The sequence below is a fragment of the Moschus berezovskii genome, chromosome 5 (genome assembly GCF_049115385.1).
Source record: "Moschus berezovskii isolate FMDL1 chromosome 5, NW_MosBer_1.0, whole genome shotgun sequence".
Lineage (NCBI taxonomy): Eukaryota > Metazoa > Chordata > Mammalia > Artiodactyla > Moschidae > Moschus > Moschus berezovskii.
The window spans coordinates 69581730-69600828 of NC_142464.1; the positions used below are offsets into that span (position 1 = coordinate 69581730).

A 19099-nucleotide genomic window follows, 5' to 3' on the forward strand; every position below is an offset into this window, starting at 1 on the left:
CACCAGGCTTCCCGGTCCTTCACTATCTCCCAGAGTTTACTCAAACTCATGTCCATGGAGTTGGTGATACCATCTAACCCATCTCAGCCTCTGTTGTCCCTTTTTCCTCCTGCCCTCAATCTTTCCCAGCATCAGTGTCTTTTCCAGTGAGTCAGCTCTCTGCATCAGGTGGCCAAAGTATTGGAGCTTCAGCTTCATCATCAGTCCTTCCAATGAATATTCAGGGTTGATTTCCTCTAGAATTACTGGTTTGATCTCCTGCTGTCCAAGGAACTCTCAAGAGTCTCCTCCAGGACTACAGTTCAGGAAGATCCCCTGGAGAAGGAAATGGCAACCCACTTCAGTATTCTTACCTGGAAAATCCCATGGACAGAGGAGCCTGGCAGGCTACAGTCCATAGGGTCACACAGAGTTGGACATAATTGACATACACGATAATATTAGTTTCATATGTATGACATAGTGATTCAATATTTGTGTATATTGCAAAATGTTTACCACAGTAAGTCCAGTTAACATCTGTCACTATATAAAGTGTATTTTTCTTGCAATGTGTTCTTCTAAGATCTTCTCTCTTAGCAACTTTCAAATAAGCAATATTGTTTTATTAACTATAGTTGTCATGCTGTACATCACAACCCCATTATTTATTTATTTTATAACTAGAGGTTTGTACCTTTTGACCTCTCTTTAATATTTCTCATGGAAAAACTTTAGTTAAGGACAAAAATAACAGAATAAAAATTATGATATTTGAATATGGAAAGCACCATAAACCTCATTTTAGTGCTCACATGCTCCATTTATTCTGCACCTAAATCCAGCCTGTATAAATCATTATTCAGCCTAGGAAATTGTTTCAGGTTCTGCCTCATCTCATATTTGTCGTTTCACCTGGGTGGCAAGTGACCAGGAACAATAGTAACTGTGTGGCCTGGTAGGTAATCATTAGTCACACACACATTGCTTAGAGGGTGAAGGAAAGTTCACGTTGACAGTGTTGGCAGCTGCATTCATTTCTTCTTTTTTTAAGTCACTCTAAACCAGTATGTTACTAAACCAGGAGAACTCTGAGACTGATGAATTTTAGAAATTTAGAACTCATATCACCTTTATTGCTTTCCTGTAAAACCCTGGGCATCAGGAAACCCAGGGTCTACCTCTACATATGCTGCCCCTTGGGTCTATAATCCAAGGCAAGATCCTTTGCTTCAGTAGGGCTCTGTGTCTTCATATGTAAAATGGAATTGGACAGAATATTCTTACGGGTATGATTCTAGCTAAAGCTTGCTCAGTGCAGATCTGGGAAGATGGTTCAACCAACTTCTAAAGAGCCTTTACTTCAAAGACACAGAAAGCAATGAAAAGGGGAAAAAAGTCACTTAGACCAGTGGCACACAATCACTTCTCAGTTACTAGGCCGTCTTCCCCTTCTCCTGTTCTTTCCTCTGTCCTTTATCTTTCTTTTGCTTCTTTTCTCTGTCTCCTTCTCTTCCCAGTGCCTCCCTTCCCTTCTTTATCATAGCTTTCAATTTATCTCCCATTTTGTATTTCTTCTTATTTTCTTCCCTTTTAAGTTTTTCCTTCACTTGAGGTTATTATTTTTGTTAAGAAACACTGGCCCATCGCTTTCCCCTATGACTGATATTTTTCATTCATTCAACAGATTAACTGAGCAGCTACTATGTGTCTGATCCTTTCTGGTCACTGGAGAAAAAGAACATGAAATTTATATACCTTGTGTCAAGAAATGAGAAGTAAATAAGCAGATTTTTTTAAATTGCAGGGAGTGATAAGTGCTGAGGAGAAAATAAAATAGTAATAAAAATAAATGATGTAAAAGATAGTGACAGTTGCAATATATATATATCAAATCACTGTGTTGCATACCTTAAACTCATATGTTTTGTATAAATTATAGCTCAACAAAACTGGGGGGTAATAAAAAAGAAAAGTGTCAAGAATGGTGTCTCTTAAGTGGTAGCATTTCAGCTGAGGACTGAAAGGAAGGAAAGAGCCAGCCATGCAAAGATCTATAGGGTATTCAGGGCAGAGGAAGGGTCGGTAGAAAGGCTAGGGAAGAAAAGCAAACGATGTCTAGAAAGAGAAAGAAGAGTGGCCAGCCAGTGTGGTAGAAGGGTAATGAGCAAGGATGAGTGTGGTGTGAGAAGTGGCCCACAAGCATTATAGGAGGTTGAATTTAGAATAATTATAGAGAAAGAATTTTTATTTCACTGTATGAATATTTAGAACATAAAGAACTTTATATTGAAATTATGCCATAAATTCATTTATAGCACTTAGAAAATCTTCTGTAGCATTAAGGAGGGTTGGGGCATAGAATGAACTATCTGCTTCACAACTTTTCTGTAAGTGATGCTGGTTTAACTTAGTACTGTCTGGGGACATTTGTAACACATGTGGATTTCATAGCTCTGGTAAGTGAAAGTAGACACTGCTATATTTTTCTGCTTTCCCCTCTGAAAGTTGAGCCAAACATTAGCAGAGATGGAAAACACCCTGTTGACACCAGTTAATAGTGAAAGCAATAGGTAGAGGGGTGGATCCCAAAAAGAACATTTTGATGCTTTTTTTTTTAAATTGGAGTAAAGCTGCTTTACACTGCTGTGTCAGTTTCTGCTGTACAGAAAAGTAAACTGGCCAACATGTACATATATAATTTTGATGCTTTTTCAAATTGTCTTTTTAAAAGTACCTTTTAGATTAGCTTTCTTTGTAGGTAATTTTTCGTACTTTTTTTTTTTTTTTTGAGAAGTAACTTGAGTAGAGAAAGAAAGAAAGGGAGAACCTGCAAATGATTACTGGGTGTGTGATTTTGTGAACTCTACCTGTAATGGGTGCCAGACAACCTTGGTGAGAAATGAAAGCATAATCCAAAAGGGCTTGCAGCAAATATCATTCTAGAGAGTTGCAGCAACTGGATGGAAAGGAGGAAGCCTTTGGGTTGCTCCCGAGGATGTCTCTGAAAAATTCAGAAGCATTTTCACGTAATTGGTTGTTATGTGGAAGTGACTCAACAAATGTTCTGTGAGCTCCTAGTGTGTGCCAAGTATGACTTTTTTTCAGAACTGGGTCACAATTTTAGTCAAAAAATGTTCATTGTCAATGCAGAAAAAGAGAAAAAGTCTTATGTCCCCTGTTCTTAAGTTGTTTCTCACAAAAAATTCAAATCTTTAATAGATTTTTGTTTGCTTTCGTCTAGTTTCGTTGTTGTTGTTCAGTTTTTTAAAATACTAGCAAACACCTAAGCAGTTAATGACATACCATTGTTTCTGTTAATAGGGGGCAATATGAAACATGCTCTTAATCAAATCCAAATTGGACCACTGCTTCTTACAATGCAAGTGTCTGTTGATGGTTTATATCCTTCATGTGGCCTACGTTGTTTTCTGTTCCCTCAAATCTCAGTTGACTTAAAAGTGTGCATCTGTTCATTAATCTGTACTTTGGGTCAGAATATACAGCAGTTAGGTAATTGTGATCTAAATATCTGAAGGAATTCTTGACTAGTTTTTTCAATAGAATTACATTCTCCCTCCCCAACCCCCAACTGAAGTTCTGTGGAAAAAAGAAATGTAGCATTTGTTTTCCTAGTATTTATTTGTTGACATGCTAAAGAAAACTTAGATTAATTTAGAAGAAATTCTTATATTTCACTGTATGAATATTTAGAAAGTACCACCAAGTAGCTTTTTTGTTTATAGTTTGAGAATAAATGTTTCTGTATATTTAAGAATGTGTGTGTGTATATTTGAACATAGCATGCATATTTTCCTGCTAATGGCTGATTCCCAACACTGATTTATGTCCATAGCAGAAAAGAACAAATATTTGGATAGTATTGCCTCTTCTACATATATTTTTCAGTTCTATTTAATTAAGTAGTTTTAGACCTTTGTTAAAAGTACTTGTATAAAGAAGATTTTGGAAGTGCAGTCAGAATTCAGTTTGACAGTGATATATAACCTAGGCAAAATTTTACTTGAACAGTTCAGCTTTGAGTATACAAATATAAACAGTCCTGGTTTTAAATGGAATTCTTCATTTTCCAGATGTTACAAAACATTCATCTTTCCATGGTGTACTATGGAATTTTAATCCCATCTTATCCTTCTATATTTTGTTTTCTAAGTAATTTTATTTAGTACCTGAAATTACTAATCGTAGACCTTAAAAATAATATATTCTGATGATTTCATTGTATTTGTTAGCTTTCACATATATCTTAGAGATGTTGAAATGAAGATCACAGTGAAGAAACTGATCGTATTTTCTTTTCCTTTTTCCTAATTAGGAGTCTTGATTATAGTAGGAAGCTGAAAAATGTAAGTGTTTTAGCTTCACTTTCTAAGCTTTTCTCCTTCTAACGTTGGTGGTTCAGGTTTAAATTTTACCTCATAAGTTCAGTGCCTCTCGAATGCCTAGCTAGAAAGAATCATTCTTAGAAAACAAGTATATGTGCCTCCGGTAGAAAAATTAATGTCAGTGATAGAAATAAAAATGGTAGTTTTTTTCAGGGGGGTGTCTCTTTAATTAGATAAGAGCTCCATCTGAAATAAATGAAAGCTTGCACTCTATTTGTAATTTGGTTTCTTAAACACAATGATCTGTCCAAGCACTAACATTACTTCCTTGCCGTGGGTAAGCACAGATGGGGTTATTAAATTAAGCAGTTGGGCAAGTTGGTTTTGGGAAAATATTAGTATAATATAAATACCATTGACTGTTGTGGGCCTGTACCTTTTGTGTATTTTTTTGCTATTAATCTTTTGAGGTTTTTATTAGTACCTTCCAAAATCATCTTTTTCTAGTTAGATCTTATTTTCCAAGGGCAAGTACATTAGTGCTCTTTTAAGTTTAAATTGAAGAGTGTACGAAATGACCTTCTGTATATAAAATTTTTAAATTGGCTGTGACCCTCCACTTTTAAAAAAATTTCCAGGGTGCTATTATATTTGACTGACATTCTCATTCTTACCTCCTTTTTCTTCCTCTATAAAACCAGGGTTATGTGCATTTTTCATCATACAATTTTAAACAGAAACCCCATAATCTAAAACACAACACAGTCCTGTCTTTTGTTCCCCTATTACACTTTTCAAGAGAGCCTCACACTCTTAGCACACATGAGTTATTTTATGGGCCTAGTTCATGTCCTGACATCTGTAATTGTCTGTACTCTAGAAATTTATTTGTAAGTAATCATTTAAAAAAGAATTTCTGGAAGTTTTGAAGGATTCTTAGACTAACATTTTCCCACAGAGGTAGAAAACCAAATTACATCGTAGCAATGATGCACATAACCATATTTTGGGCCTGTTGCCATCTGGAAGCTTGTACATATATCATGTTGTCCAAAGCATTTTCTGGCCCCGCAAATAGAGGGAGGTACAGTAAATACTTCCCAGCCTAGCTGAAGCATTAAGACCAAATGTGAAAACAAAGTCATAGTCTTAGCTTTTCCATAGGCTTGAGATCCCGGTCATTCAACTTTATGGAGTTCATCTTCAGATGACCCCTGTGGGGTTCTGTGGGAAAATCAGTGTAAAGAGAATTCGCTTTTGTGGACAGTTTCTTTGGAAAAACAGGACAAAATTAACTTAGGACTGAAGCTTCAGACCAGTGAATATTCATAGACATTCTTAAACATTCAAACAGTTGCTAATTGGCAGTAGTCTTGCCCAGCCCAAAATTTCCCATCTCAGATTAATAGGAATCTAACTAACTATACCCCAGAGCTAGGTCTCTGAAGAATGTATTCTTCATTACATTGCTGTCCTCTGACTTTAATTAGATATATTTTGTTGTTCTTGTTCTGGAAACCACTAATTATGTTTTCTCACTCCTTTGAAAAATTTTTGCTAATGGCCTTAGCAGAACCTCTGTGCCCGCAAGCAGAAATTATGGGCCTTTAAAAGTACCACTCTTGAAAGGAATTGACAACCTGTTTCATTGCTTGTCTGGGTAAAGACGCCAGAGTTTCTGAAAATTTTTGCTTCCTGGTTTTGAAACCTTCATGACATGAAAGTAGTTTTGGAAGATTTATTTTTCCTTCCTGCTCACATTCTCGCAACCAAATTCTTCCTAAAACTAGGGTCTCATTTTCACTACTGAATCATGTTTGTGTTGACTGATGCAGCATTGGGGTCCTAGTAAAACAATTTTACCTAGAATGGATACCTCATGGAAGCTGGTTTTTGTCAATTAGTGTTTCGCATTCTCTCTTCCTGCTTTTCTGTTAGAGGAGCGTTATTGACTCTTAGTTGAAAAGTAATTCTTTGTGCATGGTTCTGTATCACAGGTGCTAGTAACCATTTACTGGCTGGGCAAAGCAGCGAACAGCTGTGCCTCGTACAGTGGGACTACACTGAACCTGAAGGAGTTTGAAGGCTTGCTGGCTCAGATGAGAAAGGTAACTTGGCTTTTCTTCCTCATCGCGTGAGGTTTAGACAAGGTGGGAAATCTACACATTTGCTTGATTTTAAGATCATTACAGGTCCGCGTGATAAAATTGCACAGGCCAAAGATGTCATGTGTCTTACCAATGACAGCTTTTCCTCCTATACCCCACACCTACCTGAAATTTTATTCCCTTCTGAGAATGGGGGGGCTTATCTCTCAGTTCAGTTCAGTTCAGTCACTCAGTCGTGTCCAACTCTCCGCGACCCCATGAAGCACAGCACGCCAGGCCTCCCTGTCCATCACCAACTCCCGGAGTTCACTCAAACTCAGGTCCACAGAGTCGGTGATGCCATCCAGCCATCTCATTCTCCGTCGTCCCCTTCTCCTCCCGCCCCCAACCTTTCCCAGCATCAGAGTCTTTTCCAGTGAGTCAGCGCGTCGCATGAGGTGGCCAAAGTATTGCAGCTTCAGCTTTAGCATCAGTCCCTCCAATGAACATCCAGGATTGATCTCCTTTAGAATGGACTGGTTGGATCTCCTTGCAGTATAAGGGACTCTCAAGAGTCTTCTCGGGCTTATCTCTATCCAACTTTAATTCCCAAAGAGCAAATTCAGTCTGTCAGTATATTACTCTGGGTGCCAAAGAGCTCAGTGCCTACTTTCTTGGGGAAATAATGCCTGAATGAAGCAACACAGTATTATACAAAAATGAAGACTTGCTCTGCACTTTGATCCTAAAGGTCATTTTGCTTACCTGTCAGGTCCTTGGTATGGGTGAGGTAACGTTGGCCAAGTTCTTGCCTTGGTCTCTGAAAAATTAGAAACATACTCTTCTAAGATGTGTATCTTATGACCATTGCATTTGAATGACCTGAAAATTTGGAAAACGTTGTAATAGTCAGAGCTTTGTGTATTTAATTGTGGGAAAGACTGACCTAAAGTAGGGATTTGTCCAAGAAAAAGTAGTGTGTTTTGTGTGTGGCTGCCTATGTGTGCCTGTTAAAGATGCAGCAGTAAATAAGAATTCACCCAAAGTACTAAGATATGGTATCACCCGGAAGCAGCCCCACCCAGCAAGCCTCAATGAGTAGGTAAGACTCATTTTGGAATCAGTAGCACCCATGGATTTTGGATAAGACCTGTAGTGCAGCCGAGATGACTGAGGCCTTCCACCTGTTTCCTTTAACATGAAAACTAAATGCACTAATGAGACCTCAGTGAGAGACATTCTGTATTTTATAGTTTTGCTTTTAATACTGAAAGCAAGAATTTGCTACAATTTTCTAACGATTTATTCTTTTTTTCCTTAAAGCAAATAGTTCTGACAGTTCTTTGTGTTTGGCTAGAAAAAGGCTGGCTCATGAATGTTTAAATGGACAAAGCTTTCATATCGGTCATAACACATATAAACAAAGTCCTTTAAGCTCAATTCCTTGAAAAATAAACACACCGCTCAAACACATTGTTTCTTAGCCTTAACTCTTATTTGTCCTTTAATCTTCATCTAACTCAAAAGAGTTACTTAGGCAAAGTACAAAGGTAAGGTTTAGTCTGGATTTGTGAAATCTAAATGTTTACTGTTTTTTGTTAAATCTGGACTTGGATAATGATAGATGGATTATTTGTTTTAAACTTTTTAAAAGCTCTGCCTCATAGTTTCCCTGCTTGATTCTCTGGAAGTGTAATTTCTTCTCATTATTGACATTTCTTACTGCTAGTCTGGCTCCTTAAAAATATGAGCATATATTGGTCTTCCCTGGTGGCTCAGACAGTAAAGCGTCTGCCTACAATGCCAGAGACCTGGGTTCAATCCCTGGGTCGGGAAGATCTCCTGGAGAAAGAAATGGCAACCCACTCCAGTACCTTTGCCTGGAAAATCCAATGGACAGAGAAGCCTGGTAGGCTACAGTCCATGGGGTCGCAAAGAGTCGGACACGACTGAGTGACTTCACTTTCTTTTGGTCTCTGGAGCTGCAGAGTCTCTCCTAACTTCCCTTTCTTTTGAGATAGTTATTAACAACTGCCTTGAAAGAACCTGCTAGTGTGAACAGCTGTTACCTTTTTAATGAATATAGATGTCACAGGACACAAGGGAGTAGTTAGTATCACTGGACAAAGCATAACAAGTAAAAAAACCCAGCTGTGGTGCTCCCATATCTCTATGTAAACTAGAAAGTAACACCTAACTTCACTGGTCTATTTGATAACTGGAAATATTAGATTGGTTTCTCCAGTAGTCATGTATGGATGTGAGAGTTGGACCATAAAGAAGGCTGACACAGAAGAATTGATGCTTTCAGACTGTGGTGCTGGAGAAGACTCTTCAGAGTCCCATGGGCAACAAGGAGATCAAACCAGTCAGTCCTAAAGAAAATCAACTCTGAATATTCATTGGAAGGACTGATGCTGAAGCTGAAGCTCCAATCCTTTGGCCACCTGAGGTGAAGAACTGACTCATTGGAAAATATCCTGATGCTGGGAAACTTGAGAGCAGGAGGAGAAGGGGGCTACAGAGGATGAGATGGTTAGATAGCATCACTGACTCAATGGACATGAGTTTGAGAAAACTCCAGGAGATACTGAAGGACAGGGAAGCCTGGTATACTGCAGTTCATGGAGTCACAATGAGTTAAATATGACTTAGCGACTAAACAACAATAGTGTGTATTATCTCATTTTATCAATTAGGATTGAGTTTGGCTGGTAAATACAGAAAACTCTACCAATGGCTTAGATTAGATAGAGTTTTATGTCAAACTTGCATAAGTAAGATCTGGACATGAGCTTTCTGGGACTCGTGTGGAGGTTCTGTGACCAGCTGGGGCCTACTGTCTTTTTACTCCATGATCCTCAACTCATAGCCTTTTGATCCAAGGTAGCCACGCAAGCTTTAGTCTTTACATCTTCCTCTTAACCAAGAGAAATCAGGGATGAGAAGAAGAAAGCTCTGTGCCTTACTTTAAAGACACTTCTGGGAAGTCATGCACTACACTTCTGTTCACATCCTGTTGACTTAAACTTGGTCACATATCCGTTGCTAGCTGCAAGGAAAGACTTGAGGAAAGTAGATTTTATTTCATCTAAAAACTGCATGTGGACTTTGCTGGTGGCTCAGTGGTAAAGAATTTGCCTGCCAACGCAGAAGACATGGACTCAGTCCCTCATCTGGGAAAATCCCATGTGTTGCGGAGCCTGGGAGCTACAACTACTGAGCCCACATGTCACAGCTGCTGAAGCCTGCATGCCCTAGAGCCATGATCCACAATAAGAGAAGCCACTGCCATGAGAAGCCTGTGCGTTGTAACTGGAGAGTAGCCCCTGCTCACCACAACTAGAGAAAAGCTCACGCAGCAGCAAAGATCCAACACAGCCAATAAATTTAAAAAATTACAATGTCCTGCCTCCCACTAAAAAATAAAAAGCAGATTATGGGTATTTTCACTGGAAGAAAACTGGAAAACAGATACTGAAAGACAACTGGAATCTCTTCTGCACAACCTCAGGCTGAAGTAAATTTGAAATTTAAAGCTTTTCTTTCACAAAGGCTCACAACAATTTATTTCATATTCATTTTTTTTCTAGTAGGAGAAATGTGCTAAAACTGATTAACTACGGTACAACTTGTTCTATAGTGCACTTAATACATGTAGAGCCCTTAACATAAGTGTCTGGCTCATACTAGGTGTTCATAGTAGGTTGCTATTGCGTTAGACAGTAAAGGTCTCTGAAGGCATGGTGATAATGCCCTTTCACTGGGCCTGGATATGTCAGAGGTCTCCCAAAGGAGGGGACACCTAAGCTAAACCAAGGGGAGTTACTACAAGAATAGTGAGATTAAAGGAAGAACCTAGGGGATGAGGGTGGCCGTAGAGATGTCAGGGTCTGGAACTATGTTGACTTTCCAGGTTCTTTCTCTCTCTTTCTTTCTCTCATCTCTTCCTGTCTGTCTTTGAATTCATCCTCTCCTCCTATAGATAGACATTCTGTCATAGCAGAGACTATGGCCAAAAGCAGAATTCTCTGCTTCTAGCCCCTTGCCCAGAAAGGCAAGGAATTCTCCTCCCTGGGCCCTGGTTGAAAATTCCTGGGGTGTACTCTGGCCCAGTGTGGGTTCTATTTCTGAGCTAATCAGTGTGACCGGGAGCAAGGTATACTGTGATTGGCCTAAACTACTCCTGTTTCACCAACTCGATACACATGAGTTTGAGTGAACTCCGGGAATTGGTGATGGACAGGGAGACCTGGCATGCTGCAATTCATGGGGTCGCAAAGAGCTTGACACAACTGAGCGACTGAACTGAACTGAACTCTTATTTCAGACAGAGGGGTATTAGCAGAACATGGGGATAAAGAGCGGGGAGCTGGATAAACCAACAAATACAAGACCTCGCCCTAGATGACAGCCACCATCAACTTCTCTTCCCTTAATCTGCTTTATTTTTTTATCATACATACAGTCCAACTTTGTCTTCATTTATTGGTGTTTTTGTTTGCTTTTTTTCTTCCCTGCTAGAGTGTAGGGCCCAAGATGGACAGGGTGTTTCTCGAGTTTGCATAACATTATGTCCCCAGAACTGAGACAGTGCTTGGCACATAGAAGATGCTTGGTCAGTATCTGTGGAATGAATAACTTCCCAACCAGAGCATGGAGGGTAGAGACAGCTCATCAGGCTGAAAAAGTAGAACCTAAAACACTCCAGAGTAGATTTTAACCGCCTTATAAATCAAAAGAAGCAGAAAATGGTGAGTAGTAAAACAGAGGCGTCTGGAGTTTCTCAGAAAGCGTAAGTCATTCACCAACCCTAGCTGGTTCTCATTATCTCCGACAAAGGAGGATAAGAAGAGGACAGATGAGTGAAATAATCCAAAAATATTGTGGAAGCTAGTAGTTCCCACCCCATTCATTAACACACTTTTACTGGAACAGCCGACAATTAGCACACTGGAGAGCCTTAAGTCTTATCCCCTCTCCTTGGAGTGCTCTCTGCAGATGACAGGATGCAGCTACTGGGCAACTAGATGGGAAGCACAGACAACATAATAGACGTGAAGAAAGGAACATTTAGACTGTGTAAGCCTTTGTGTTGTTCATATCTTCTAACCCCTCTCGCAAAGCTTGCCTTTGAGTGACTTGATGGAACCCAATAAAATTGTTCATCTTGCTAAGATCCACATCTTTGTTTCCAATCTCTTGCTTCACCCTGAGGTTTCTATGGCCAAGGATGGCCGCAGGTGGCCTGGTTTACATTTGTCAAGCTGCCATTCAGCTTCCAGCTCTCACTTGATCCAAGGTTTTATTCTTGGCTCTCTATGAAGTCATGAACAGAATGGCCTTTCTATTTTTCTTTCCCCTAACTACCTGTGAGAAAGCAGCTGAAGCTCCAAGAAGCACCCTGACTTTCAGGTTTTTTTTCCTTTCTTTTCTCTTGTGACTTGTAGGGTAGGGTAGGGGAGACATTTGGGTGTCTGGGAAAGCTTTCCTGATACATGTTGTTGTTCAGTCACTAAGTCATGTCCAACTCTTTGTGATCCCAGGCACTGCCAGGCTTCTCTGTCCTCCACTGTCTCCCAGAGTTTGCTCAAAATATGTCCATTGAGTCTGTGATGCCATCTAACCATCTCATCCTCTGTCGCCCCCTTCTCCTCCTGCCCTCAGTCTTTCCCAGCATCAGAATCGTTTCCTATGAGTCGGCTCTTCGCATCAGGTGGCCAAAGGAGCTTCAGTTTCAGCATCAGTCCTTCCAATGAATATTCAGGGTGATTTCCTTTAGTATTGACTGATTTGATCTCCTTGCAGTCCAAGGGACTCTCAAGAGTCTTCTCCAGCACCACAGTTTGAAAGCATCAGTTCTTCAGCGCTCAGCCTCCTTTATGGGCCAGCTCTCACATCCACACATGACTACTGGAAAAACCATAGCTTTGACTATACTGACCTTGGTCGGCAATGTGATGTCTCCTTTTTTAATACACTGTCTAGGTTTGTCATAGCTTTCCTAAAGACCAAGTGTCTTTTAATTTCATGGCTGCAGTCACTGCCCACAGTGATTTTGGAGCCCAAGAAAATAAAATTTGATACTATTTTCTTGAAAATCCAGTTTTGTAATGCTGTACCAAGCAGCTTGTAAAATTGTGTCATTTCTAGATGTGGGCTTCCTAAGTGTTTGCCCTCCCTGATGGGAAATTGGGCCCAAGGCATCTAGTTATGGGATATAAATGGAGAAGGAGATAGAAGAATATCAGTGTTTATATAAGATTATGTCCTTAACTGCACTTATAAATTTTGTATGATTTTATATATTGACATTTACATGCCAAATGAATGCATAGCTAACATTTTTTGAGCACTTAAGCATCAGGCATTTTTCTGAATGCTTTCCATGTAGTAATTTAACCCTCCCAGCAACCCTATGAGATAAATATTATTTGTTCCATTTTACCGATGAGAAAACTGAAATTGGTCAAGGTCAAATAACTAGCCCAAGGTCAGACAGCTGACAAGGGTTGGAGCCGGGACTTAAACTGTCAGCTGAGCTTCCAAGACCATGCTTTTAACCTACTCTAAACTGTTTCTCTTTCGCAGCAGGTATAGGTTGGGAATCTAGGCATAAACAGCATTTAGTGAAGGGGCACTATCCAGGTTAGCATCATCCAGTATAAGCATGGGTCTTCCCAGATGGCACTAGTGGTAAAGACCTACCTGCCAATGCAGGAGACATAAGAAACACAGGTTCAGTTCCTAGGTTGGGAAGATCCCCTGGAGAAGGGCATGGCAACCCACTCCAGTATTCTTGCTGGGAGAATCCCATGGACAGAGGAATCTGGTGGTCTGTAGTCTATAGGGTTGCACAGAGTCAGACACGACTGAAGCGATTTAGCATGCAAGCATAAGCAGGCAGTAAGTATACAGCAGTTGGAAGAGGTGATGCTGATGATGACAGCTGTCACTATACTGAAGTTCATCAGATGTTGTCAGCTTCTGCCATTTGCTAGTTGGAGACAGAGTCCTTTGTCAGAATCACAGCTTGGCTGATTACTGTGTGACCTCAGTCAAGTTACTCAAACTCTCTGATTCTTTTCTATAAAATGGGGACAATGTCAACCACATCACTGGGGAGTAGGTTGTGCGGATTGAATAATAGAGCCTACAAAAAGCATCAGGCATAGCCCGGGACACAGAGTAAGTGTTCAATAACATTAGCCATTTGGCCTGTTCTCAGTGGATAAATAATCCAAGATAATTACTTGCATTTCCAAAGAAATTAAATGTAAAACCATATCCAATTTAGATATATAATTTTCAGTTAGTCATGAGTTCTTCCTTTCCGTGCTAAAAGTCAGGCCTGGCTTTTGTACAAGTCCTGGTTAACTTTTGACCTACAAGTAAACTACCTTCATTTCCATAACTGGAAATTCTGCCTTCCTCCAGAGGGTCATGTCGGCTGAACTCACCCAGGCCCTCAGTGTGGCGTGCCCCTCTCCACACTTCCCTTCCCCTCTCGCTCACTCTGAGTCCTGATGCAAGATCTGTGTGTGCCTTGTGAATGACAGCCCCTCTGTTCCCCCAGAGGGTCCTCCACTGGGGAGAGTCAGAGGATCTAACTAAAGTCAGAGTCAGAGGTTATAACTGATAGAAGCTGCTGGACGCAATTCCTACAAAGACACTGGCTGTGGTGGGCATAAAAGTCAGTGTAGACAGTGTTTAAAAATTGCTAACATGGAGTATATTTGTTTTGTTTTTTGTTTTTCCTTTCTATGGGGCGTGTGGAGGGGACCTGCCTGAGCATCCCAGGAAATCTGCAGTGGGAACTTCCAGGCTTTGTGGATGTCATTCCCAGCCCTGATTTTAAGCAACAGTCTGGGAGAGATTAAACTGAGGTTTATCTTTGAGTGACCGGAGTTATTTCTGTTTTCGTCAGCTTGGACTCTTGTAATTAATGCTAAGACACTGGCGGGAACAAGGCTTTTATTATAATATGAGGGTGAGGATGGCTTTGACTGACCTTTCTTCTGCTGGAGTTTCAGTGTTTTAGTATGTGCTGCTTGTGCTGGAAAGAATTTATAATCACAGGCTGTCAAAGACAGCCATTGTTTTCACTGCTCTGAACATGTGGGTCAGCCACAAGTGCTTTCAGCTCCCCCAGCGCCAAGAGCTGGCCGAGAGTGAGAGCATGCCTGGATTCTTCTGAAGCATCAGGAAAAGCATTTTGCATATTTTTCACTGCCTTTTTTTTTTTTTTTTAAACTTTTTGCCCCAGAAAAGACAGCTCCTTTTCAGAGCAGGAATTTCCCTTCAAGGTAGCAGAAGATGGAGCATACTGCTCCAGGATTTTATGAAACTGATTCTGCTGCAAAAACAAATGCTGTGTGCCTTAGCCAGACAGCATAAACAGAAGCAGTTGTGCAGCTAAACTTGGGGCTGGTCCCGGAACAGACATGCAGTTATGGATCCTGAAAGACGGGTCAAGGTTAAGGTTTTCGTTTTTCATTATTCTTTTCGTCTTTTATTGTATTCTTGTGAATCCAAACTTGATGATCTTTTATCCTTAATTTCTTGAATTTTTTTTTAAACATTGTGGACAACAAGATGCCTGAGGATTTCTTTTTTTTTAATGTGTGTGATTTTCTGATTGAGAAAGTTGTAGCAGGTTAGGATTGAAGAATGAAATGTTGACTTGCAGATGATAATCAATGTGATAACTGCTTGCTGTAGCCTTTCCACAGTGATTCTATATGCAGGATTTTTTGGAGACCGCTGGGAACTGATTTTCCTGATATTCATAGGCTCTATGTCTGTTGCAATAATGTCTGTAATCCTTTTGTTTTCTTCTTGAACAGGAGACTGATGACATTGAAAGCCCTAAACGTAGTATTCGAGACAGTGGCTACATCGACTGCTGGGACTCCGAGCGCAGCGACTCCCTCTCTCCCCCTCGACACGGCAGAGATGATTCCTTCGACAGCCTGGACTCCTTTGGCTCCCGTTCCCGGCAGACTCCTTCGCCAGATGTAGTCCTCAGGGGAAGCAGTGATGGTAGGTCAGAGCCTTAATAAACTGCACTTCTTAGAATCAAACACTAACAAGAGCTGCCTTGTTCCCAGCCGAGAGATTGGCACTGGGAAAGCGGACTCCATACCTACCTTGCGGTAACTCTAAACTGGCAGGAAGAAAAAAAAAAATCTCTTAATGTTGTTTTATGGTGGTCCTTAGAATTTGGGTTGCCTTTGCCAGCAATTGGTTTGAACATTGCCTCGCTGAGCATATCTTCTGTTGGAAAATGTGTTACATCATTCCTCCCTGGGTCTTAGTGAATCAAGACGCTGTACAGACCATTAGCTCATAAAGTGTGCTGGAGGTTTATGTGTTCCAGGTACGAGGAAGGGAAATGCCTGAGTGAGTACCATACTGTATAAGTGAAAATGGATCAACTTTAGCAAACTGGAAACACACTGCACACACTTATGACAGCTCTGAAGCTTGGGACTGTGAAACTTTAATTGGCATGGTTTTGCCAGTATTAGATGCTTATGGTAACTGACCGTTGACTAGAGCGATACTGGTGGTCCTTAATGTATTGAACACAACCCAGACTGCTTGTTTCTTCAGAGGCTGGGTTTGATTTAAATCTCCTGGATTTTATGTCACCTGAAAGGCATGATCATTTTTCTTTACAAAAATGTATGGTCATGCAATCTGATGTAAATTTAATGCATTTTTTTTTCAGGAGCTGTTTACCTTACTTATCTTGTGCCTTTGTGCTTTTATTAATAAGAAGGGAAGATAGCTTGGTTCTTCATGTATAAACTTGGAGAAAGACTCTTAGGGGAATTCTTTTATTTGTGTCTATTTCTTTTTACTAGAAAAAGAAATAATTAGCTTCTGATTGAAGCTAATATTTCTAGAGACTTTAAGTCTTCTGTCTGAGATGAAAATTTTATTTTTTAGCTAAAAGATCCCTTCCAGTTATAAAATTCTGTGTTACCAAAGTACTTGGGTATTTAATATGCCCAGGTCCTGAGTTCATTACTCGACCTCTGGTATCTCATTTAATCCTTAGCACAGATTATGAGATACCCAGTATGTGAGTTAGTTCTCTCACAGGGCTATGAAAAACTCCTTAGCAATATTTTACAGATGAATCTTAGGTTAAGAAACCATCCTAACATTGTAAGTGCCCCAGATCACTGTAAGTAGCATGACAACGTTAGCCTCGAGAAGAGTGAGTCCAAAGCTTATACCCTAAAGCTTAATTTACTCACACTTCTTTCTGTTTGCTTAATAGATTTTTCAAATTCTAGCATGACTGAACTAATGCTTTTGTTTAGTACTTAAACTTGCCAGCAAATAGATTAGCCTCAGGGCCATATCGTATGTGACTCCTAAAGAATTCCATGGTGTATTGTGAACTGCTTGAAAAACATTTCTACAATTTTACATGACATCTTAAGTTCCACCCACAGTATTAGAAGTTACAATACCAACTGCATGATCTAATTGAACTTTAACATAACTGAAAGGGAGATTTACTTTTATGAAACATATCATAACTAAACTATTGCATCCATATTATTTTGATTGTTTTCAAGAATTATTATTGTCTCATCCTGGTTTTTAATAACTGGTAATGTGGATCCTTTATTTATTCTGTCACCAGCTTCCAGGGGTTCAGAGTTTATAATGGGCCACATCTTGAAGGGATTTGAGATGATAATTACTAATAGTGTACTAATATGTGCTGAGGCACAATTTCATTTGCAGCAATTAAGATTGATAAGCCAGAGTCTTTTCATAACAGTTTTTCCCATGTAAAGAAAAACATGAAATTGAGCTTCACAAAGCACCATCCATGAAAGAGCATCTTAATACACAGATTTCACCAATCAGCCTGATACCTTCAGGCTCATATTCTTGTAAACTAATCAAGACCTAATGAGGTTTTAAAGAAAAACAACACTTTTTGTCTGCCTTTAAAAATGTGGTATAATTTTATCCAAATTGATGTTGTATTTCATTAGAGTTTATGGTATATTTTTTAAGTGATGTAATCAAGAAGATTGCTAGTCCTAATAAACACTTTCAAATTTGGAATAATTTTTTTTTTTTTTTAATTCTTGAAAATTTACTTCATAGGACTCATAATCAACTAAGGAAAGTCTTACCATGAAATTTTCCAGCTCCATATTGGGTCGAGAGAGTTTTCATTTTATTATTACTGAGGCCCACTGACCCATTCAATAGGGACAGTCAAGAGCCACACACATAAGAGCTGCCATGATTCTATGGGTTGGACACAAGAGCCACCTGGTAAGGAAGCTGTGGGTCACCAGGGTCAATTCAACCACTCTGTCTTACTTGACAGGTACCCAGTTCCTCCCTCGCTTTCACTGACATACCTTCTGAGGCGAGCTCCACTGAAGAGGAAATACAAAATCTTCCACTCGGGTGCTTTTAAAATTAAGAACGTGTTTTATAAACATAATGCATTTTGTTAAATGAATATTCTTATTTCTTATATAAAAGGTTAGTTACGGGAGAGAAATAAGGAATGAGAGAAATTAAAGTACTGGAGGAAGATGAAAATGCAAAGGGTTGGTGGTATATATGGTAAAGTGAAAGTTAGTTGCTCAGTCATGTCCGAGTCTTGGCAGTCCCTGCCCGGCTCCTCTGTCCATGGAATTCTCCAGCAACAGTACTGTAGTAGGTTGCCATTTCCTTCTCCAGGGGATCATCCCTTCCCAGGGATTGAACCCAGGTCTCCTGCATAGCAGGCAGATTCTTTACCAACTGAGCCACTAAGGAAGCCCATATATGGTAAACATAGATTTAAAAAAAGAAAGACTCCTACTTGTTGGAAGGGAGAGAAATGCAGTCCCAGGGGAAAGGAAGGATCAGACTTTGATGAAAGGATGTCATCATGGTCCTGTGCACTGTTGGGCAGAGATGGAGAAGCAACCCTAGTACATTTTCATCTTTTCAGGATTAAATCGAAATCTTTTGAAGTCTTGGCCTGAGATAAGAAGAGTTCTAACACTTGGGTGCTTTATATCTCAGGTAATCCTCACAACAGCTTATGAGAGCTGTATTATCACCTAATTTCCAACGAGGACCCCAAGGGACAGAGGGCTTAAATTCCCCAGTCACACAGCTGGGCGATGATGGAGCTGAAATTAGACCCTGGTCTCCAAGTCCAGAAGGTTACACTGCTTTCAACGAAGTCACTTTGCCTCTGGGCATTTGTAAATTAACTCTTTTTGAAGTGTCTGTTAAAGACATTTATCAAAGAGTAATTGGAGAGAGGGGGGAGGTGATCTGTTAATGTGTTAAACAACCTATTTTGAGACTCTCAGTGTATTAGAGGTAATATGTTTTTAGATATTGTACCAAAATAAGTTTCATAGATTACAGGGTTTTAGAACAGAGTGAATAGACACAGCTCTATTCCATGCTAGGCCTTCAAAGTTGACTGAAGCATCATTTTCTTCATTTATTCCGCCAAGTCCAGGTTTTCCTCTTGTCAGGATGCTTATGTGCCCAAAGTTAGAAAACTGCAATTGTGCATATGATGATGATGATATCCTTTTATCAAACTCTGATCCTTACCCCAGGGCTATGTTTCTGTCCTTCCAGCAACCAGGGGTCTTTCTTGGGCTGGAAGCTGGAGAACAGAAACTGGAGTCT

At 39.9% G+C, this 19099-nt stretch overlaps 1 protein-coding gene across 23 annotated transcripts in view; it reads left to right on the top strand.

Annotated features, from left to right (window-relative positions):
* LIMCH1 (LIM and calponin homology domains 1) overlaps positions 1-19099 on the top strand; it is a 367162-nt gene that overhangs the window by 262892 nt on the left and 85171 nt on the right. For all 23 annotated transcript variants that reach the window (XM_055435132.2, XM_055435131.2, XM_055435134.2 and 20 more), the window contains 3 exons: positions 4316-4346; positions 6323-6433; positions 15259-15454. In XM_055435132.2, coding sequence (XP_055291107.2) covers positions 4316-4346; positions 6323-6433; positions 15259-15454 — 338 coding nt within the window. The remainder of the gene's footprint in view (positions 1-4315; positions 4347-6322; positions 6434-15258; positions 15455-19099) is intronic.